The 23,262-nt window shown below is 43.0% G+C and overlaps 1 protein-coding gene across 1 annotated transcript in view; it reads left to right on the forward strand.

The window, feature by feature from the left end:
* Nucleotides 1-46: 46 nt before the first annotated feature.
* The window catches only part of PLEKHA8 (pleckstrin homology domain containing A8), a 123,415-nt gene continuing 100,199 nt past the window's right edge, over nt 47-23,262 (forward strand). The window contains 2 exon segments of the mRNA XM_030202538.1: nt 47-404; nt 16,570-16,686. Of these exon segments, the coding sequence (XP_030058398.1) occupies nt 311-404; nt 16,570-16,686 (211 nt within the window). The 5' untranslated portion in view covers nt 47-310.

Consider the following 23,262-nt stretch of genomic DNA (forward strand, 5'->3'; position numbering starts at 1 on the left):
TTTCTCCCATTGGCTCACGGACTTAAAGAGGCAGGCGAAGGCGCAACAGACCTATCACGACACGCTCTAGTTTAATAACCTGCCCACTCTTTGTCCTTCCCGGAACGCGATTGGCTCTTGTAAGGTTCCAGGAAAAGAATGTTTCATTGCTTCCCCACGGAGAAGTCGTCGGGAATCACAGCAGGGGCTGGGACACTGTGCGTCCCGATTGGCTGCTGGTGCTTCTAGACTAGAGCGAGGGTGGAGCAGAGGGTCTCGGAGACGTCAGCGAGTGGTCGGGTGGAGTTAGGGGAGCGCGCGCGCAGCGTGGATGTGTCAGCGCTGGGGGATCGCCGGCGCCGAGCTGAATGGAGCGGCTGCGGGTATGGAGGGAATGCTGTACAAGTGGACCAACTACCTGAGCGGTGAGTGGCAGCAGCTTCTCTCCCGGCCTGGCGCTGAGAAATTCTCACTGGCGTGAATGGTCGGTCACTGTTGAGAAGCGAGAAATAAGCCCAGTGTGTGCTAACATTCCATTCTAGTGAATGAGAAGATGCAATTAAAGAGCAAGCAAAACACTCCTAAATTGTATCGTATTAGAAAACGTTGCCTACCTAAAATCATTCCAGCTATTCTTATAGTAATGTTTTGTACAGCTTTCAATAAATGTTTAGTTTCAAAGATGGTAGGTATTATAATATATTTAACCGTAGCATCACGTATTTGTTTATTATCTTCACATGTTAATTTTGTTGCACGATAAAAAAAAAAAAGTATCCCGTACCTTTGTCTCACCCGTTCTCAATGTATCTACTGTAGTTTGTGAAAAAATGCTTTAGTGATTAGAATATAATCCAAACATTCTTACAATGCTATGCGTTACCCCAGTACTGATATGGACTTCTTCTGAATCTTGAAATTGAGATCTAATCCATAATTTATTTACCAAATGGTAGTTCTAGGCGGTTTACAGCATAAGAAGCCCATATACTATACTTCCTGCTTTTCAGGTGTTAGTGTATGACTGTTTTTGTACTTCTTTAATTATGGAGCTGAAGAGTTTTTATGAACTAATCCTAGGTGCACCTTTCCTCCCTAGCATTACATGGGTAGGGCCTTTTGTTGCCCATAGTGAATCACTCCGAGGATGCTGACTTTTCTGTACTGGAAAGGTGTGCTAGGAAAGTGAGGATCCTACAGAATCAAACAGTTATAAAATCAGTAGTGCTCTATATGGTCATGTGATGAAATTTTTGTCTTATATTCCACTTGATGATATGTTGTTAAAGTGGATTACAGTTACACGCTTACAATATTATAGCCATCACAACATACGCAATGAAGTGAGCTTGCCAACTAATTCAAACCACTGTACCCAGGCTCACTGAAATAACTCAGATGCTGCAAATAGAAATGCATTCAGTAGTTGGCAGAACCTAACATAATTCAATCCCATCTGTAACCATTCAGGCAAGAAATTCTATAGCAATGGAGCAGCTACTGAGAAGCTAGCTGCTGCCCCGTAGCTAGCCTTACCACTTTTGGGCCAGTAGTCTTGTCCCACTTCAATGTAGGGGCCTAGATGGTGTGTACCCTTCTCCCTTAAATACCCAGGCATATGTTTCTAGAAAGACTTGCGTATGAGAGAGCAGACATTTTACTCTGCAACACTGACAGCCAGTTCAGGGCCTTTAGTTGAGGTGAATTGCTTTCCTGAATTAAAAGTGTGCAGCAGAGTTCTGAAGGGGCTGTAACACAAACTAAGGCAGCGCTTTAACACTTCTGTACGAGATAGATAAAGTTAATAAATCCAATCCAATAATGCATTGCAATAATCTATGCCCCCTAAAACCAATGATTGCAATAACTATCTAAAATCTGCCAGGGGTAAGTAGTGCCTTGACTATCTCAAAAGATACAACTTATTAAAACAAATCAGAGAAAATTTTTCTTCACCCAACGCGTAATTAAACTCAGGAATTCGTTGCCGGAGAACGTGGTGAAGGCAGTTAGCTTGGCAGAGTTTAAAAGGGGGTTAGATGGTTTCCTAAAGGACAAGTCTATAAACCGCTACTAAATGGACTTGGGAAAAATCCACAATTCCGGGAATAACATGTATAGAATGTTTGTACGTTTGGGAAGCTTGCCAGGTGCCCTTGGCCTGGATTGGCCACTGTCGTGGACAGGATGCTGGGCTCGATGGACCCTTGGTCTTTTCCCAGTGTGGCATTACTTATGTACTTATTAAAGAAGCACGCACTAATGACTTTACCTGATTCTTCCTAGACAGCACAGAATTTAATTTTACTCCACATCTTGCATTATCGATGGCACAGGAATCAAGCATATCATATTAACATAGCGTGATGTGTAGTGATAAAGTTGCCTTTCAGCTGTCACTTATCTCTCTTGTATGAATGTACACTTTGATGTGTGCATTTATCTGCAGCCAGTTACAAAGTTACAGTGCTAGATTCTCTAGGGTGTTTACTTTTAGGACTCCTTCCAGGTGTTCTCTCTACAATGTGAAGGGTTATGTTAGCCATGGTGGAGAGTGGTTGGCAGGGTGCATTGTTTCCTGAGGAGTGATGTTATAACAAGTGGGTGCCTGCACCAAAAGCTCTTGTTGAATATGAATATTGAACATCAAGTTGCCATTTATTCTGTCATGGTTGTAAAGTGAAGACATCTGTTATCATTTTCCATTCTTTTGAGTGTCACATGTCAGGTGTTTCCCATGATGAGATGTGTTACCATGTTTGTGTGCCTTCGCAGGCTGTCATTGCTGAGGCGGGAAGTGAGAGAGTAGACATGGGTGTGGATGGGTTGCTTTGGCTTGATGCCATCTTAGTAATGGCCTATCTATGATCTCACGCCTTTCCACCGAGTATTTGAATCTTTCCACCTCCATGAATTTCCACTTCAGTGCTATTAACAGCAATCTGAACCTGCCAACAGGGCAGCTGCTTGCCTGAGAATCTCTCTGATGGTTTTCATATATCTGTGAGAAATGTGCAAATGGTTGATGGACTTTGCTAGGAAGGGAGTTGGCCTTCTGGATTTATACTTGGTTGGCCACTTGCTGATAGACACTGATGCGAATGCAAACCTTTGATCCCTAGAATCTGAAATACTGTTACAAACAGGGAGCCACTAGTTTTTATCTGGTCAAAATCATGCGAGATCTAAATACTTCAAGATATGACTGATTAGGTCGTGACCTCTGCCTGGGCTAACCACGACCCAACTACAGTGTGTTAGTTCTTTTTCCTTTGGGCTAATGTTACTGCAAAGTCCTGACCTTGACAGATGCTCAATCAATTGTCTAGTGTTGGGAATTAGTTACCACTTCAGGATTTACCATTTGCTAATTTTTGGCTGTTCTTATCACTGTTTTAGACCTATTCCTCATCAGTTTTGTGCTAATGCAATCTTGTTAACATTTGCTGGAAGGCTTTTGTACTGTTTCACCTTTTGTCCTTTCACTGTGCTTTGTTTCATATGGAGTAAGGGTTATGTGACTTTAAATGAGGTGGCAATTGAAAAGGGAGCTGCTATCAAGCCTTGAAAACTGCAGGGCATTTTGCCATCCTACTCCAGATATGTGTCACATCAGGAGAGTGATTCTGCATAGGTAAAAAGAAATATTGAGGCTTGTCTGTGGTGAATCTGGCCCCCTGGTACCCCTGATGCATTATTCGTATTCTGCCAAATACAAATAATGCATTTGGGGCATTATTTATTTATTTGTTGCAGTTGTATCCCACATTTTCCCACCTATTTGCAGGCTCAATGTGGCTTACATTATTCCGTAATGGCGATGGCCATTTCCGGATTGAGAAATACAAAGTGGTATTGCATTGAAGTTCATAAATGATAGAGTAAATTATAGAGTAAGTTAGACAATCAAATATAGAAAGTTCATTTCCGGCATGAGAAATAAAGTGGTGGTGCGTAACGTTCATTAGTGACTACGTAAATGAAGCAGGCTAGTGTAGAGAGTTCGATTTTGTCTAGTTTAGTTTCGTTGTCTAGTATTTAGGATGGATCATTAAGGTATGCCTTTTTGAACAGGTTGGTTTTCAGTAATTTTCGGAAGGTTGTTAGGTTGTGCATTGTTTTTATGACATTTGGTAGTGCGTTCCATAGTTGCGCGTTTATGTAGGAGAAGCTGGATGCAAATGTTGATTTATATTTAAGTCCTTTGCAGCTGGGGTAGTGGAGATTCAAGAATGTGCATGCTGACCTTTTTGTGTTCCTGGTTGGCAAGTCTATGAGGTCTGACCTATAGACCGGGGCCTCACCGTGAACGATTTTATGGACCAGGGTGCAAACTTTGAATGTGATTCGTTCTTTTAGTGGGAGCCAGTGTAGTTTTTCTCTTAGGGGTTTAGCGCTTTTGTATTTTGTTTTTCCAAATATGAGTCTGGCTGCTGTGTTTTGGGCAGTTTGGAGTTTCTTAATGATTTGTTTTTTGCATCCGGCATAGATGGCATTGCAGTAATCTAGGTGGCTTAGCACCATTGATTGTACCAGGCTGCGGAATATTTCCCTTGGGAAGAAAGGTTTTACTCTTTTGAGTTTCCACATTGAGTGGAACATTTTCTTTGTTGTATTTTTCGCATGGCTTTCTAGTGTGAGATTTCGGTCAATTGTAGCTCCGAGAATTTTCAGGCTGTCCGGAACAGGAAGGGTGTAGTCTGGGCTGAATATTCAGTAGAGCCCTAAGCGATCATAGGCCGATCTTAAAGCCTACTTAAAACAGGCTTTTTTTTTTTTGCTGTTTTGTGATGGATGGAGCCTCTTGCTTGCCTCTTCTTCTTTAAAGAACAGTTATTTTTTGTTCACTGAGCACTGTAAAGCTGTACTGAATAGCATATGTTACTATTTGACCGAATATGAATAATGGGCATTGAGCTTTAACATAATAAAAGAAGCAATATGAAATCAGAGATCAAGTGTTTATTTCAGTAGGATTTAGCACAGTAGAGCCCTGCTTGATTTTAAAGATAAATTAGAAGGCTCTTCACCAGATGATTTCTCCTATACTTATTTCTATTTTGTGTCTTTATCAACTGTTTAGGACGCTTGGTTCCAGTAATCAGGGCCTACTTGAAGTTCCATCTTTTCATCTTATTAAATCTGAAGGTGATAGGAAATTTATGTTTAGAATTATAGTTCCGAACCTTTGGAATGAGCTTCCCATGACCCTTCGCAAGATTACTTCCTTTGTTTAATTTAAGAAGGAGCTTAAAACATGGCTATTTTATGAGGCATAAATTAGATCCACCCATTTTTTGTCTGCCATATGTTATGTGGTACTTGAAAATTAAATCTACCCATTTCTCTTCTGTCATATGTTAAATACCATGAAGTTTTGTGATTATGGTCATATGACCAAGTGTGTATGTCAAACTGTCCTTGTGTCTTTGTTATTTTTTATTATGAATATATTTTTGTATTTTTGTAACCCACCCAGAACTTTGGATGGAGCGGGATATAAATTAGTTAAATAAATAGATACAGATTACTAACAATAGTTCTTCAAGTTCATTTTTCAGTTCTGTCAGTGCAACTTGCTATTCTTCAATTTGTTAAATTGGCCAATTACATCTTCCAGGTTTACTGAGATTTTTTTCAGTTTCTCTGACTCATTGTCATTGAATACCATGTCTGGCACTGGTATCTCCCCCTACATATTCCTTGCTGAAGACCAAAGCAAAGAATTAATTTAGTCTGTCTGCTATGGCCTTGTCTTTCCTGAATGCCCCTTTTTACCCCTTGGTCATCTAGCGGTCCAACTGATTATTTTACTGGCCTTTTGCTTCTAATATACCTAAAAATGTTTTTACTATGTGTTTTTGCATCCATGCAATCATCTTTTCAAAGTCTCTCTTTGCCTTCCTTCTCAGCGCTTTGCATTTGACTTTCCATTCCTTATGCTGTTTCCTTTTATTTTCAGTTGGATCCTTCTTCCATTTTCTGAAGCTCTAATAGCTTCTTTCACCTCACTTTTTAACTGTGCTGGCTGTCATCTGGCCTCCTTTCCTCCTTTTTTTAATGCATGGAATATATCTGGTCTGGGCTTCCAGGTTGGTATTCTTGAATAAATGTTTACCATTGCGGCTGCTCTTCTAAGTTTTTTTTTTTTTTTTTTTTTGACCGGTCTCCTTTTTGAAAGTTAAATGCTAACATATTGGATTTCCTGTGTGTACTTACTCCAGCCTATATCAAATCTGATCACTGGTGCTGGGGCCACTTGGCTGTTATCCAGTAGCCCCAGCACCATTCACCATTACTTCCTGCACCGGACCATTTGCTCCACTTAGGATTAAGTCTAGAATTGTTTCCCCCTCTTGTTTGATTCCTGAACCAGCTGCTCCATAAAGCAGTCCTTGATTTCATCTAGGAACTTTACCTCCCTAGCACGCCCTGATGTTACATTTACCCAGTCAATATCGGGGTAATTGAAATCAGCCATTATTATTGTTACACAGTTTGTTAGTCTCCCTAATTTCTGATAACATCTGCACCTGTCTGTTCATCCTGGCCAGGTGGACAGTAGTACACTCTTTATCATTATTTCCCCTTTACACATGGAATTTCCATCAATATGGATTCCAAGATGTGTTTTGTGTCTTGCAGAATTTTTAGTCTGTTTGATTCAAGGCCCCCTTTAATGTATAATGCTACCCCTCCACTGATTTGGGCCATCCTATCATTGTGATATACAGTACAGTCTTGATTATTCGATTGTAAATGGGACCGACCATTGTCGGATAAGTAAAAAGTCGGATAATATGGAAAATGCTGCATAAACCTCTCAAACAATGCATAAACAGTCTCTCTCGATTTTCAAAAATTGTTCTAAAACAAAGATTTGTAATAGAAATAAATTTGATGACATCACCACAGAGGTGTAGCCAGACCTTGAAGTGGAAGAGGGCCACGGCCCAGGGGGGGGGGGCACATTTTGGTCGCTGCTCCTCCTCCACTGCCTCGCTGCCCCCTCCAACACCTTGCCACTCTGCCACCTTGCTGCCTCAAATACCTTTGCTGGCGGGGTTCACCAACCCCCTCCAGCTAAAGACTTCGTCCAGTGGCGCCGCTGCCGCATTGCCTGCCCTGCGCTCTCTTCCCTTCGTGTCCAGCACACTCTTTTTAGTGAAACTGAGCATGCGCAATTTCATTAAAGGAACATGCCCGGCATGAGGGGAAGAGAGAGCAGGGCAGGCAATGCGCCAACGCAGACCAGCGCTAGATGATGCCCATGGCCCCACCTAGCTACACCACTGCATCACGGGGGGGGGAGGGGTCTGTTGGATATACAGGATGGTCGGTATAGCGAAGATCAGATAATCGAGACTGAACTGTAATTTGTACCCTGGTATGACAGTGTCGTCGCATTGGTTATCTTCCTTCCTCAGGTTTCAGAGATGCCTATTATATCTAACTCTGCGATTTGATTTCTTAGGCTTCTGGCATTACAGACATTTCAAACAATGTTTGTTATTCCTATTTATAGCTTGTTCAGCAGTTGATAGTAATATGTAGTCTTTAAATTGTTTCTGCTCTGTATTTAAAGACATCTGGAGGCATATTTTCAAAGCACTTAGCCTTACAAAGTTACGTAGAGGGGCATTTTTGAATGAAACGTCTAAGTCAGAATTTGGACGTTTTACAGAGATGTCCAAATTCTGAACCGGGATGAAGGTCATTTTCAAAAAAGATGGACGTCATCTTTTGTGTTCGAAAATACCATGGACGTCCTATGATTTGGACGTCTTTGATTTTTGGCCATTTTTCGAAAAAAAAAAAATGTCCAAGTGTAAAATGTCCAAAGTCAAGCCATTGGGACATAGGAGGAGCCATCATTTCTAATAGAGTGGTCCCCCTGACATCCCAGGACAGCAATCAGGCACCCTAGGGGGCACTGCAGTGGACTTCATAAATGCTCCAGGTACACATCTCACCATTGCTCCCTTACTTTGTGTGCTGAGCTCCCCAACTCACTACCCCCAACTGTACACCACTACCATAGCCCTTATGGGTGAAGGGGGCCCCATATATGTGGGTACAGTGGGTTTTGAAGGGCTCACAGTTTCCTCCATAAATGTAACAGGTAGTGGGGGTATGGGCCTGGGTCCACCTGTCTGAAGTGCACTGCACCTACTATTAAACTACTCCAGGGATCTGCATGCTGCTGTCATGAACCTGAGTGTGAATTTGAGGCTGGCAAGTAATGTTCTTCAACACACTTTTTGGGGGTGGGAGGGGGTTATTGACCACTGGGGGAGTAAGGGGAGGTCATCCCTGATTTCCTTTAGTGGTCATCTGGTCATTTGGGGCATCTTTTTGTGCCTTATTCGTAAGAAAAACAGGTCTAGCTCAAAACGTCTAAGTTTTAGTGCTGGACGTTTTTGCTTTGTTCCATTATGGCTGAAAGACGTCCAAGTCTTAGGAATGCCCAAGTCCTGCCTTGAACACGTCCCCGATACGCCCCCTTGAGATTTGGACGTCCTTCTGACGCACTTCGGAGAAAGACGTCCAAAATGAGGTTTCGATTATACTGATTTGGACATTTCTGTGAGATGAACGTCCAAATGCCGACTTATGTCACTTTTTGGACATCCATCTCTTTCGGAAATGAGCCTGATAGTAACCTATGGAACTTTGTAAGGCTAAATACTTTGAAAATGAGCCCCCTGGCCTACTAGGGTCTTTATTTCAACCTCTCTGTTGAGATGCTCTATCTTCCCTGTTTTGTTGATCTCTTTTAAAGACACCTTGTTCTGAGCCACATACTTTTGAGCAACTGTCAGACTTCCCTCAGTTTCTAGTTTAAAAGGTGGCTCTATCTCCTTTGTTAAATGTTGATGCCAGCAGCCTGGTTCCACCCTGGTTAAGGTGGAGCCCATTTTTCTGGAATAGGCTTCCCCTTGCCCAGAATGTTGCCTTCTTTCTTCATCATCATCTCATCCACGCATTGTCTTGGGCACTGCACGTGAAACTGGGAGTGCTTCAGAAAATGCCACCCTGGATGTTCTGGATTTCAGCTTTCTACCTAAGTGCCTAAGGGGTCCTTTTTATTAAGAAGCACTAACAGATCTAGCATGCACTTATGATTAGCGCATGCTGAATCTGTTAGTGCACCTTAGTAAAAGGACCCGTAAATTTGGCTTCCTCGTGTCCAACAGCCACCCAGCTATCTCCATGCCTAATGGTCGAATAGCCAACCTTAACAGTGTAGCATGATACCAGAGTTGTTTAAATATTTTGTTAGATCAGATACAAAGATAAAAGGTTCTGCTGCAAAGAGATTTCAAGTTCCTCTTTTCCTCCCACCTGGAAGACTGGACAAAAGCTTGGCTGGCTGTGGATACCTGTCCATCAGCATAATAAAGACTCGAAGAGGGACAGTAGCCACAGAGACTGCAGTAACAAAAGACTCCACCTATGACTCAGACTGAAAGCTCATCTACCTATTCACAGACAATGATTCAGGCTGGGGCTAAACAAAAGACACTGATCACCTATAGAAATACAGCTGGCTACCTCAGACAAATCTTATCAGATGTGTATCTGCCCCCTCCCCCCATCAACTATCAGACAAGACACCAGCACATGTGCAGACAAAAGGCTTATAGCATGTGACCATGCTTCCCTGCAAACTACAATACCCAGGACTCAGTTGCTCCTAAGTTTTCCATAGGAACATTATAAAAGCTAGGAGCACGCGCCTCTCTTGGCTTCTCTTCTCTTTTGCTGCTCTTTTCTTCCCCCCCCCCCCCCCCCCACGGGCTGCTGTAAGGATCTCTGGGCTCCTGTTACCTTGGACAACAGACTTTGTAAGTTAATTTATGATTCAGACCTGCTATCTTGTCGCACATTTCTCCTGTAAGCAAGATTCTTAAAAACTACCTCTCGCTTGTAACATTATTACATTACCTGTATTGTAAATAAACCTTTTTAAAGTTGAATATATGGTCTTTTATGTTTCGAGCACATGTTCTTAAACCTTCCAGTGCAGGTTAATGTAATATCACAAATATAATATTTAATTCCCCTTTTTTTTCTTACAAATGTAAATCTTATTACCTTATAGGTAATTGGTGGAGAATAGAATATAGAATCAATATATATATATATATATATATATATATATATATATATATATATTTCAACACAAGTAACATTTTTTACTGTAACAACAGTTGTCCTAATCCTTCCGTCCTGGGCAGAAGCTCCTGGAGACATGTCCTTGGTTTGAGAGAATATTGCATCCCATGGAGGGCATGTCCTGGCTACAGGATCACTTTCCTGCTTCTCCATGGTGATACTTTCCCTTTAGGTGACCTTTCTCCTCTGTGGCAGCACAGAGGTTGCCAGACTAAGAAAATACTTCTTCATGGAAAGCAGGGGCGTAGCCAGACACCCAATTTTGGGTGGGCCTGGGCCCAAGATGGGTGGGCAGAAGAACCCCACCCCATCCCATCCCATAGGTGATTTGGTCTCTCCTCTCGCCTGCATGCCATATGGTCTCTCAAATATCCCCCCTCTCCTGCACACCTTTTAAATTTCAGATTTTCACCGGCAGTGAGGAGCAACTAATACACACTACTCATGTAGGCCCAACATCCTTTCCACTGATGCAGCTTCTTGTTTCCGCATAGGCGGGAATACGTCAGACGGAAGGCTGTGGGGCTGGTGTAAGCAGGCAAAGATCTGCTATTTATAAGGTATGCAGGAGGGACAGTTGTTGGGAGTTTTCAGCTACTGGTGGGCCTGAGCTCAAAGTGGGTGGGCCTGGGCCCACCCAAGCCCACCCTTGGCTACGCCACTGATGGAAAGGGTGATGAATTTGTGGGGTGGCCTCCCGCTAAAGTTAGTGGAGAAGAAAACTGTAACTGAATTCAAGAAAGCTTAGGAAAGGTACGTAGGATCTCTAGGGGAGATGAAGGGATAATAGGTGACTTGGATAGGCAGACTGGATAGGCCATCTGTTCTTTATTTGCCTTCATTCTTTTGATCTGTTTCTCTGTTTTAATGTCTGATCAGTGGCATAGTTCAATCACTGGTCTGAAAAAAAGGCTCCATATCATATGGAAGATGCACTCATAGCCAACCCAGATCATACACAGGTCAAATATCTGAAGTGGAAATCTTCCTTGTGATTTCATTCATTTCAGTATTGCTTGCTAGAAGAGAAGAAAGGAGAAAACCGACGTAGGCCTACATTTGCTTGCTGGCAGCTACATCTTTTCTGCCTTCTCTTGCACCTTTTTCTTCATGCATCCCTTGTTTTGGGGATTTTCCTTGCATTTTTCTCTTGTATTGTTCTTTCTCTGTCTGTCTTCTCCTTGTTATGTGTTATATTCTCACCCCCCTTCCTGTTCTCCTGTTGTTGCTTATTTTCAGTTAGTTTCCTCGTTTTAGTTCCATATTTTTGTTTTCCTTTGTTCCAGCCTTTTCTTTCTTCTATTAGAAATGTATTTGTTCCCCCCCCCCTCCTATTTTTTTTTAATGCAGAGCCTTTACCACAGTGACATGTGTAGACCCTTGCTGCCCAAAGTGTTGGAGGATGTGCAGTTTGAAAAAATATAGAAGTAAATATTTTTTTTAACAAATCAAAACAAACAATATAGTATATCCACTATCCAGCTTATTTTCGAAAGAGAAAGATGCCCATATTTCGACCCACATCGGGAGATGGGCGTCATTCTCCCATGTGCGACCAAATCGGTATAATCGAAAGCTGATTTTGGTCGTCTTCAACTGCATTCCGTCGCAGGAACGGACAAAGTTGACGGGGGCGTGTCAGAGGCGTGGCGAAGGCGGGACTGGAGCGTGGTTATCGGCCAAGGAGAGATGGGCGTCTTTAGCTAATAATCAAAACAAGAAGGGCGTTTTTGACGAGAATTTGGTCCGATTTATTTGGACCCTTTTTTTTCAGGTCCAAGTCCTAAAAAAGTGCCCCAACTGACCAGATGACCACCGGAGGGAATCTGAGATCACCTCCCCTGACTCCCCCAGTGGTCACTAACCCCCTCCCACCAAAAAAAAATCCACTTTAAAAACTTTGTTTTCCAGCCTGTATGCCAGCCTCAAATGCCGTACCCACCTCCATGACAGCAGAATGTGTTCTATCCTCTGACAGCCTTTCCCTGGTTCTGATGTGGCTCTCAGGTGAGTGTGACACCTTTTCTGTTATGTGCACTGCAGAGTCACATCAGCAATGCATTGTGGTGGGTATAGGGTATTGGGCTCCGTGATTCCAGTAGCTTGTTTTAACTGCTCACGATGTTGGTAGTTGGTAGGCTCTACTCCCATGGTGCTTTTCCCCCTGCTTACTGGGTCAGAGTGTGCCCTGTTTTGTTTCCGGTAGTCCATGAGGTAGTGGCCATTTTTGTAACACAGTTTTAGATCCCTTTCATGTGTTATCCACGTTATAGCGCTTAGTTCTTCCCTTGAATGTTGCTGAAAGAGGGCATTGTACAGCATTCTGCCAGCTCTGACCTACTGCTAATCTCAGTACCAGGAAGACTCTTTGCCAGTGGGGCACAACCTCTGATCTGCAGTTAACTGTGAGTAAACGTGCTTATTCAAATAAAGGACTTTTTCAAAGAGATTAGTCTTCAGGTGTCAACTGGTGTGCCAAGGTTATACAGCAGCAACAAGTCCTAGAGGCCTGCGTGTATGCAGGTCCCTGGAGCACTTTTAGTGGGTACCGCAGTGTACGTCAGGCAGGCGGACCCAGGCCCATCCCCCCTACCTGTAACACTTGTGCTGGTAAATGGGAGGCCTCCAAACCCACTGTACCCACATGTAGGTGCCCCCTTCACCCTAAGAGCTATGGTAGTGTTGTACATTTGTGGGTAGTGGGTTTTGGGGGAGGGGGGTTGGGGGCTCAGCACTCGTGGTAAGGGAGCTATGCATGTGGGAGCGTTTTCTGAAGTCCACTGCACTGACCTCTAGGGTGTCCAGTTGGTGTCCTGGCATGTCAGGGGGGTGAGTGTACTACGAATCCTGGCCCCTCCCATGACCAAATGGCTTGGATTAGGATGTTTCTGAGCTGGGCGTTTTTATTTTCCATTATCGCTAAAAAAAATAAACGCCAGCTCACAAACGACTAAATCCATGGCATTTTGGTCCGTATAAACCGTATTTTCGAAATGAAAGATGGACGCCCAGACTCACTCTCTCTCTCACACACACACACTCACACTTTCACTCTTTTACTTTTCTTTTTTTGAGGGGGGGGGGAAGAAAAATGAGGTGGGTCAGGGGCGGCTCTACCAATTGTTACACTATTGATGTTGGTTCTGAATATTTGTTGGGTGTGGGCGGCAGCTTGGCTGCCCCATACTGATGTAAGGACAGTATTATAATAGGCAGTTTGAATGTTGTTTTGCTGATGTTTTGATATTAAACCTCTGACTCAATAAAGATATTAAAAAAAAGAAATATGTCCGCTGGCAAAGTTGTTCAGTGTCATGGTAGAGGCAGAAGCCATCCCCCAAAATATGGATACGGCGCAGGTGATAGTTCTTCCTAAACCGGGAAAAGACCCCTCAAGACCAGAATCTTATAGACTGATCTCCCTGATCAATGTGGAGATAAAGCTGCTTGCCAAAATATTGGTAAATTGCATGACCAGAATACTTTCGGCATAGATCCACGAATCTCGGGTGGGGTTTGTTAGGCACTGGTCGATCACGAAAAAAGTACAGTGGATCTTGGCATCATATGATGATAAACTTCGGTGATTGATATGCATCTAAGTGGAGAAGGCATTCGATCGTGTGCATTGGGACTTTCTGTTCATCGTGTTGGATAGCTACGTGTTCTCATTCTGGTTTGTCTCAGCTATTAAAGCCCTCTACTCTTCTCCACATTCAAAAACCTACGGAATGGAGTCAGCGTCCTTGTCTATTCTAAGAGGCACAAAGCAGGGATGTCCACTCTCTCCCCTCTTGTTCATATTAACATTAGAACTGTTGCTGCGAGACATTCAGGCATCCCCCAACATCCAGGGGATACTGCTAGGCCCCCACTATTTTAGTGGCAGCTTTTGTGGATGACATCCTAGTGCGCATAACAAACCCTAAACAGTCCTTTGCAGCCCTTTTATAAATGATTACAGAATGCAGAGATTTTGCAGTACTCCTCCGAAATCTAGCTAAATCAGAGGCATTACCAGCCTCTGCACAGGTGCGGACTAGTTGGGGCTCAGATTTTCCTCTGCAGTGGGTTGAGGGTTCTTTCACATGCTTAAGTGCGGGACTAGTGCTGGGCAGACTTATACGGTCTGTGCCAGAGCCGGTGGTGGGAGGCGGGACTGGTAGTTGGGAGGCGGGGATAGTGCTGGGCAGACTTACAGGGTCTGTGCCAGAGTCGGTGGTGGGAGGCGGGACTGGTAGTTGGGCAGACTTATAGGGTCTGTGCCACAGCTGGTGGTGGGAGGCGGGACTGGTAGTTGGGAGGCGGGACTGGTAGTTGGGAGGCGAGGATAGTGCTGGGCAGACTTATATGGTCTGTGCCAGAGCTGGTGGAGGGAGGCGGGATTGGTGGTTGGGAGGCGGGGATAGGGCTGGCCAGACTTATACGGTCTGTGCACTGAAGAGGACAGTACAAATAAAAAAAGTAGCACATATGAATTTATCTTCTTGGGCAGACTGGATAGACCGTGCAGGTCTTTTTCTGCCGTCATCTACTATGTTTACTATGTTTAAGGGTTCAGTTGGCAATGGACGTAGACTCATTACATAAGTTAAATGTTCCCATACTGGTGGGGGATACTAGGCTTTGTCTGGAGGGTTGGAGAGATTTGTCTCTCTCCCTATTGGGGAGAATTAGTCTCATACGCATGATAATTGTGCCCAAATGGCTGTGTCTTTTACAAACTTTGCTGTTCTTCCTGTTGAAGAGAGAGGTGAGGTGACTGTCAAACCTTTTCCAAATTCTGTTGGGCTAACAAGAAACCCAATTGAATCTTTCTTTGTCATTGGGTAACTGGGGTCAAAGGGGGCTGGGAATGCCAGATATTCACTTCTCTAATCAGGCCTGCTTACTGTGGCATATCAGAGATTGGCTGGGAAATCCCAGTTCACTCCAATCGAGCTTATGATGCACCCTTTAACCTCCTTTCGTTACTACATAATACTAATTCCCAGGTTCCACAATGGTTGAAGGAGAACTTTGCTCCTGCGCCATTTGAGAGTAGTGTGACATATATTTATAAGATATCTGGATGGACATCCTTTTATAACGGATCAGATCACATTGAGGGGTGACATGGCTTTTGATCTGGGATTGGATAATACCACATTTGCTCTCTGGGAATGCAAAGGGGTCATTCAGCTTGAGCATCTTCTGAACAAGGAAGGGAAATTTTTAAATTTGAGGAGCTAGAGCAGAAGATAGGAGCTAGTTGGGGTAATTGATTTGCTTATGCCAGGTCAAATATTACATTGCAACACTGGAAAGTGACCCTCTTAGACAACAGATGGAACAGAAGGTCAAGGATTTCTTCAATGGTATGTCTGAGAGGGGGATTTCTATTTCTGGTAGAAAAGCACATTTAATGCATTAATATCTTGATTAATGCGTTAAATGTTTAACGTGCATTAAAAAAAAATGTGAAAGCACGTTAACAACAGTTTCTGCTCCCTCACTTTCAACAATCCAGAATTGCTCAACGCAGGCTCATCTGGGCTCAGAGACCGGCTTCTGTGCTCCCAAGGCTGCCAAGTGGTGTGGGGAAGGTGGAGCCATACACCCTTGACCTTGAAGTAACCGCAGAGATATAATTATGTGGCACTTTAGGTCCGGGACAAGGCAGAATAGGTGGCTCGTTAAAGTGAAAGTGCTGTGTTTTCTCTCTCTCCTACCTGCCCCTCTCGGGCCCTCCGACTTTGCCTTTAGCACTGAAGGCATGCTGCTTCTTTCAGCCACCAGAAGCCTCTCTCTGTAGCTCCCACCTCTTCTGACAGAACTTCCTGTTTCCAGGCTTGATGCTACAGAGAGGAAAATGAGTCTGTTGGCTAGGAAGTGCATAATGCAGTTTTGAATATCCTTGGACCGGCCAAAGTATTGGCACTGGAGAAATCAAGTGCACCTATTAACCACATGAGAGGCTGGGGATGCCAGGAGTAATCCCCAGAGGAAAAAACAATTTTTACGGGTCTGGGAACCTTATTTGGAGAGCCTGCACCCACAAAGATGGAGTCTTTTGCTTAATACCTTGTTGTAGTAAGGCATAGTAGCTCAGTGGAGCAAGTTTTGTTCAGAAGCAAGTCATAGAAGGGATATGGGGGTGGAGATATTGTTAGCCCCACATTCTGGAGGGAACAAGTGTAAGGCCTTCTGGTGCTGCACAGATTTTAATTGGTTATATAGAGTTGGGGTACTCATCTTTGGGTTGGAGTTTAAGGAGGTAACATAGGGGGATGCTTTGGGGAGATGGGAGTATAATGTTTTGTTTAATAAGCTAAAAATGACAGCTGTACAATTGTTTGATTGTTATCTTTTCATTGCTGCATTAAAATTTGTTTTAAATATAAAATGCATTTCTGTTTTTTTTGCTTACAGGCTGGCAGCCCCGATGGTTTCTCCTGTGTGGTGGCATACTATCATATTATGACTCACGGGAGGATGCCTGGAAGGGCTGCAAAGGAAGTATCCAAATGGCAGTTTGTGAAATCCAAGGTAAGACATTATATTTCTACCTCCTGCTGTTGTGTTTTTTTTTTTTTTAGGGGGAGGGTCTGGTTTGCTTTCATAAACAGCTGAGCTTCCAAATCACTGGAATGTGTTTCTACCTCCCCTGCTGCCACTTATGACAGGGGGATCAGAGCGGTGCCATAAACTGCTTCCCCATTTTGCCTGGGATTGTCTTAATTAACTCCTTCCCTCTATAATCTGGTCTTCTTGAAGGTGAAAGCCTGCCTTGCACACACTCTAGATACCTTTTGGTGTTGCTTTGAAAGCATCCTTGGACCCTACCATTGTGATGCTTGGAAACCAGTTCTACTTCCTTCTTTGTTGATGGGGAAGCTTCAAGGGTAGCGAACAGGTGGCACAACTCTAAAGTGCAAGTGGTCGATGAAAGGTAGTACCGGCTAACACAGAAAAATCATTTTAAGAGACTTAAAATTCTTAATCCTAAACAACTTTAAATATCTTATAACTCAACACTTAAAATACAGGCAGTAGTCCATGTATATGATTTATCTACCAGTTGTTAAGAGGTTGTATGCATGAACCCTGTTCAAAGAGCTCCTGGCTGTGAGAATGAGTCTGATCTCTGAAGTTTAGAGTGGAAGACCTGAAGGCGCTGAAGTAGACAAAGAGCTTTGTAGAGGAAATCTTCATGGACATAATAGGACGGCTCCTGCACCAAGCCTGTTGGCCCTTGTATTACCCTGGAGGAGCAAGTTACCTTGGTGTGGAAGGAAGTGTGCTGTAGCTAGAAATTACCCTCCAAGTGATACAGTATCTTCTTGCACCAAGGATTTCTGTCTGGAGTTTTGTTTCCAGGAAGGAAGGGTTGGGAGGCAATTGTAGCTGTTGATTTGATAATTAGGAATACTAATAGCTGTGTGATTAGTGGGTATAAGCATTGCTTGGTAAGTTGCCCATTAATACAAAGGTGGTGGACCTCATGTACTACTTGGATAAGATTCTAGACAGTGCTTGGGAGGAGCTGGTTGTTGAAGTACATGTGGGTACAAATGACATAAGAAAGAGGTTCTAGAAGCCAAATTTTGGTATGATGATGAAATCCAGGACAGAACCCTAGAGGAGAACCTATAAATAAAAAAACTAAATACTAGCATAGCCTGAACAAAAGTGTAGCCATACTGGGTCAGACCAATGGATGGTCCATCTAGCTTAGTATCCTGTTTTCCAAACAGTGGCCAAGCCAGGTCACAAGTACCTGGCAGAAATCCAAATTGTGGCAACACTCCATACTACAAATCCCAGGGCAAGCAGTTGCTTCTCATTTCTGTCTCAATAGCAAACTATGGACTTTTCGTCCAGGAATTTGTTCAAACCTTTCTAAACCTAGATACATTAACCGCTGTTACCACATCCTCTGGCAAAGAGTTCCAGAGCTTAACTATTCGTTGAATGAAAAAATATTTTCTCCTATTTCCATGTAACTTCCTGGTGTACCTCTAGTCTTTGTACTTTTTGAACGAGTAAAAAATCGATTTACTTCTACTTGTTCTACACCACTCAGGATTTTGTAGACCTCAGTCATATCTCCCTTCAGCCGTCTGTTTTCCAAGCTGAAGAGTCCTAACCTCTTTAGCCTTTCCTCATACGAGAGTAGTTTCATCCCCTTTAGTATTTTGGTTGCTCTTCTTTGAACCTTTTCTAATTCAGCTATATCTTTTTTGAGATATGGCGACCAGAACTGAATGCAGTACTCTAGGTGTGGATGCATCATGGAATGATACAAAGGCGTTATAGTATTTTCAGTCTTATTTCCTAATAATTCCTAGCATCCTATTTGCTTTTTTGGCCACCTCCACACACTGAGCACAGGGTCATCTCCTACTCTATTAGCAGCTTAGTTAACAAATCATCAATGGTATTTCAAGCGAACGAGTCAGAGAAACTTACTGACTTCACGGTAAACCTGGAGGACGTAATGGGGCAGTTCAGCAAACTGAAGAGTAGCAAATCTCCTGGACCGAATGGTATTTATCCTAGAGTACTGATAGAACTGAAAAATGAGCTTGTGGAGCTACTGTTAGTGATATGCAATTTATCCTTAAAATCGAGCGTAGTACCGGAGATTGGAGGTGGCCAGTGTAACTCCGATTTTTAAAAAAGGTTCCAGGGGAGATTCTGGAAATTATAGACCAGTGAGTCTGACGTCGGTGCCGGGGAAAATGGTAGAGGCTATTATCAAAAACAAATTACAGAGCACATCCAAGGACATGGATTACTGAGACCAAGTCAGCACGGCTTTTGTGTGGGGAAATCTTGCCTGACCAATTTACTTCAATTCTTTGAAGGAGTAAACAAACATGTGGACAAAGGGGAGCCGGTTGATATTGTGTATCTGGATTTTCAAAGGTGTTTGACAAGGTACCTCATGAAAGGCTACAGAGAAATTGGAGGGTCATGGGATAGGAGGAAATGTCCTATTGTGGATTAAAAACTGGTTGAAGGATAGGAAACAGAGAGTGGGGTTAAATGGGCAGTATTCACAGTGAAGAAGGGTAGTTAGTGGGGTTCCTCAGGGGTCTGTGCTAGGACCGCTGCTTTTTAATATATTTATAAATGATTTAGAGATAGGAGTAACTAGCGAGGTAATTAAATTTGCTGATGACACAAAGTTATTCAAAGTTGTTAACTCGCGACAGGATTGTGAAAAATTACAGAAGTACCTTACGAGACTGGGTGACTGGGCGGCTAAATGGCAGATGGCGTTTAATGTGAGCAAGTGCAAGGTGATGCATGTGGGGAAAAAATAACCCAAATTATAGCTACTTCATGCAAGGTTCCACGTTAGGAGTTACGGACCCAGAAAGGGATCTGGATGTCGTTGTCAATAATACACTGAAACCTTCTGCTCAGTGTGCTGCTGCGGCTAGGAAAGCGAATAGAATGTTGGATATTATTAGGAAAGGTATGGAAAACAGGTATGAGGATGTTATAATGCTGTTGTATCGCTCCATGGTGAGACCGCACCTTGAGTATTGTGTTCAGTTCTGGTCGCTGCATCTCAAGAAATATATAGTAGAATTGGAAAAGGTGCAGCGAAGGGCGACTAAAATGATAGCGGGGATGGGACGACTTCCCTATGAAGAAAGACTAAGGAGGCTAGGGCTTTTCAGCTTGGAGAAGAGACTGCTGAGGGGAGACATGATAGAGGTATATAAAATAATGAGTGGAGTGGAACAGGTGAATGTGAAGCGTCTGTTCATGCTTTCCAAAAATACTAGGACTAGGGGGCATGCGATGAAACTACAGTGTAGTAAATTTAAAATAAATCGGAGAAAATGTTTCTTCACCCAAAGCGTAATTAAACTCTGGAATTCGTTGCCAGAGAACGTGGTGAAGGCGGTTTGCTTGGCAGAGTTTAAAAAGGGGTTAGACAGTTTCCTAATGGACTAGTCCATAAACCACTTCTAAGTGGACTTGGGAAAAATCCACAATTCCAGGAATAACATGTATAGAATGTTTGTACGTTTGGGAAGCTTGCCAGGTGCCCTTGGCCTGGATTGGCCGCTGTCGTGGACAGGATGCTGGGCTCAATGGACCCTTGGTCTTTTCCCAGTGTGGCATTACTTGTGTACTTATGTGCTGTCCAGTCTTTTACATTGATGTCACATGTTTGATTATCCTCCAGTTGGTGAGAGGTAATGTGTGTACTTGGTGCAAAGAGCTCCTAGCACTCAGGGAATGAGTCTGATCCCTGGAGGCTGGACTAGCAAACTTGGAAGAGCTGAGGCAGATGGAGAAGTATATAGAGGAGGCCTATAGGGATATAGTAGACCATTCCCACCTCCAGTCTGGCAACCTCTGTGCTGCCATGGAGGAGAAAGGTCACCTGAAGGGAGAGCATCACTTCAGAGAGGTAGGACCTAATCTGTAGCCAGGACCTATTCTTCAGGTGATGCAATATCCTCTTGCACTGAGGATGAGTCTCCAAGGACTTCTGCCTAGGAAGGAAGAATTTGGACAGCCATTTTTAGTTAACTAAGAACAGTCATACTGGGTCAGACCAGTGGTCCATCTAGCCCCAGTATCCTGTTTCCAACAGTTGCCAATCCAGGTCACAAGTACCTGGCAGGATCCCAGATTGCAAGATTCCATGCTGCTGATCCCAAGGCAACCTTTTTAAAACCTAGATATTCTTTTTTGTTCTTTTTTTGAATATAATGTTTTATTAAAGATCAACAAAACGTACAACATCATAGTTCAGCATATCAACAATCCCCTAAACCTATCCCCCATCCCCTTCCCCCCTTGAACTCTTGAATCTTCGGCACAGCTCTTCCTTCATCCTCTCACATAGAACCACTAGTTAAAACCTTTGCTATCAACAGAGCCTCCAGAATCGCCCTCAGGAGATTTGTTCAATCACCATTTCCGATATTTATCCCATATCTTACGAAAAGAGTCCACTTGTCCTTTCTTGATGGCCGTCAATTCCACCATAAGGTGAAGGTAATCCAGTTTCTTGAGATACATGGATTTAGAGGGAAGCGATGTGCACTTCCAATCAGCAGTCAAAGCCAAGCGGGCTGCTGTGAACAACTGTATAGCCCAACTATGATATCCTTTTTGTTTTTTATACCAAAGGGTCTGTGGTGCAATAAGCAATGCTCTCTGCCTGCAAGGGATAAGACACCCCAAGTACCTGCTGTGCCAGAAAAATAATATCCTGCCAATATTTTTGTACAGCAGGACATGTCCATCATATATGATTCTTATCTTCTGGTAGCCCACATTTTCTCCAACATAATTCTGTTCCTGCTTGATACATATGAAACAATTGTTGTGGGTTATAATACCATCAATATTAGCATTTTATGTCCATTAAAGCCCATCTCCCACTTCTTCTCCTCTATTACTTTCCACAAAATTTTTCCCCATTGTTGCATATAGAGAACTCTGGGTGAGTAAAACAAGAGTAAAAGTAAAGCCTGATGTATTCATGACATACATCCCTTATCCCCCTCCCCCAATTGCTTGTTCTAAAAGTGTCTCGGTGAAGTTTCTCTCCAGCTTTACGTACTATATAATCGCTAATTTGTCTGTAATGAAAATTATGGTGCGATGGGATACCATGCTCCCCCCTGTAAGAGAGTGTATGAGTGTAGCACACCCTCTTCCCAAATTTGCTCTAAAGTAACCAATCCTTTTGCCTCCCACAGTTCATACACCCTATCTTCCTGCTCTGCTTGAAAGCCTGGGGCATAATGAATCTTAGTATGGAGAAAATAGGATCTAGTTGGAAAATATATTTTCCTAAATATATGCTAAATATAGAGTGGGTCCTCCACCCCCAAGGGTACTCGCCTCACACAGCTCAAAAACTTGGTCTTCAGGAGCCAAGGTATCGCTCTCAATGGTACTGGGTTTAGCCATTTCTACTCCATTTGGACCCACACCCTTTCCGAGTTAAAACTACTGACTGTCAGAATATGAAGTTGTGAAGCTTAATAATATAACATGAAATCAAATCCAGATATTCTAACTGCTGTAACCACATCCTCTGACAACGAATTCCAGGACTTTATTATTTGTTCAGTGAAAAAAAATATTTCCTTCTATTCGTTTTAAAAGTATTAACATGTAACTTCATTGAGTAAAAAATCAATCCATTTTTACCTGTTCTGCACCACTTAGGATTTTGTAAGCCTTTATCATATCCCCCCTCAGCTATCTTCCAAGCTGAAGAGCCCTAATCTCTTTAGCCTTTCATTATATAAGAGGAGTTCCATCGCCTTTATTGTTTTGGTAACCCTTCTTTGAACCTTTTCTAATTCCGTTATATCTTGTTTGAGCTAAAGTGACCAGAATTGCATGCAATACGCAAGGTCAGGTTGCACCATGGAGTGATACAGAGGCATTATAACATTCTTCTTATTATTTTCCATCTGTTTCCTAATAATTCCTAGCATCCTGTTCGCTTTTTTGGCCTCCGCCGCGCACTGGGCAGAAGATTTCATGACACCTAGATCTTTTTCTTGTGTGCTGACTACTAAGGTGGACCCTAGCATCAAGTAACTATGATTTAGATTATTCTTCCCAATGTACATCTCTTTGCATTGTCCACATTAAATTTCATCTGCCGTTTGTATGCCCAGTCTTTTAATTTCCTAAGGTCTTCCCTCAATTTATCACAGGCCGCATGTTATTTAACAACTTTGAATAATTTTTTGTCATCTGCAAATTTAATTACCTCACTCGTCGTTCAGATTTCCAGATCATATATAATATGTTAAATAGCACCAGTCCAGTACAGATCTCTGTAGCATTCTATTATTCACCCTCCTCCACTGAGAAAAATTGGCCATTTTAACCCTACCTTCTGTTTGCTATCCATTTACCACTCTCTGTGTGCTGCTACTGCTTGATGTACCTTCTGTTTCTGGGTCCAGCAAAGCCCAACAGCAGCAGCAGTAGCACAGAGGGGAATAGCCTACACCTGCCTTCTACTTGCAGTTGCCTGCCACAGCCCAAGTAAAAACAGAAGCAGCAGATTGGTGGAGGAGCTTCAGATCACTTAAAATGAGTGAGGGCAGTGGGAGAGGA

The sequence above is a fragment of the Microcaecilia unicolor genome, chromosome 1 (assembly GCF_901765095.1).
Source record: "Microcaecilia unicolor chromosome 1, aMicUni1.1, whole genome shotgun sequence".
Taxonomy (NCBI): domain Eukaryota; kingdom Metazoa; phylum Chordata; class Amphibia; order Gymnophiona; family Siphonopidae; genus Microcaecilia; species Microcaecilia unicolor.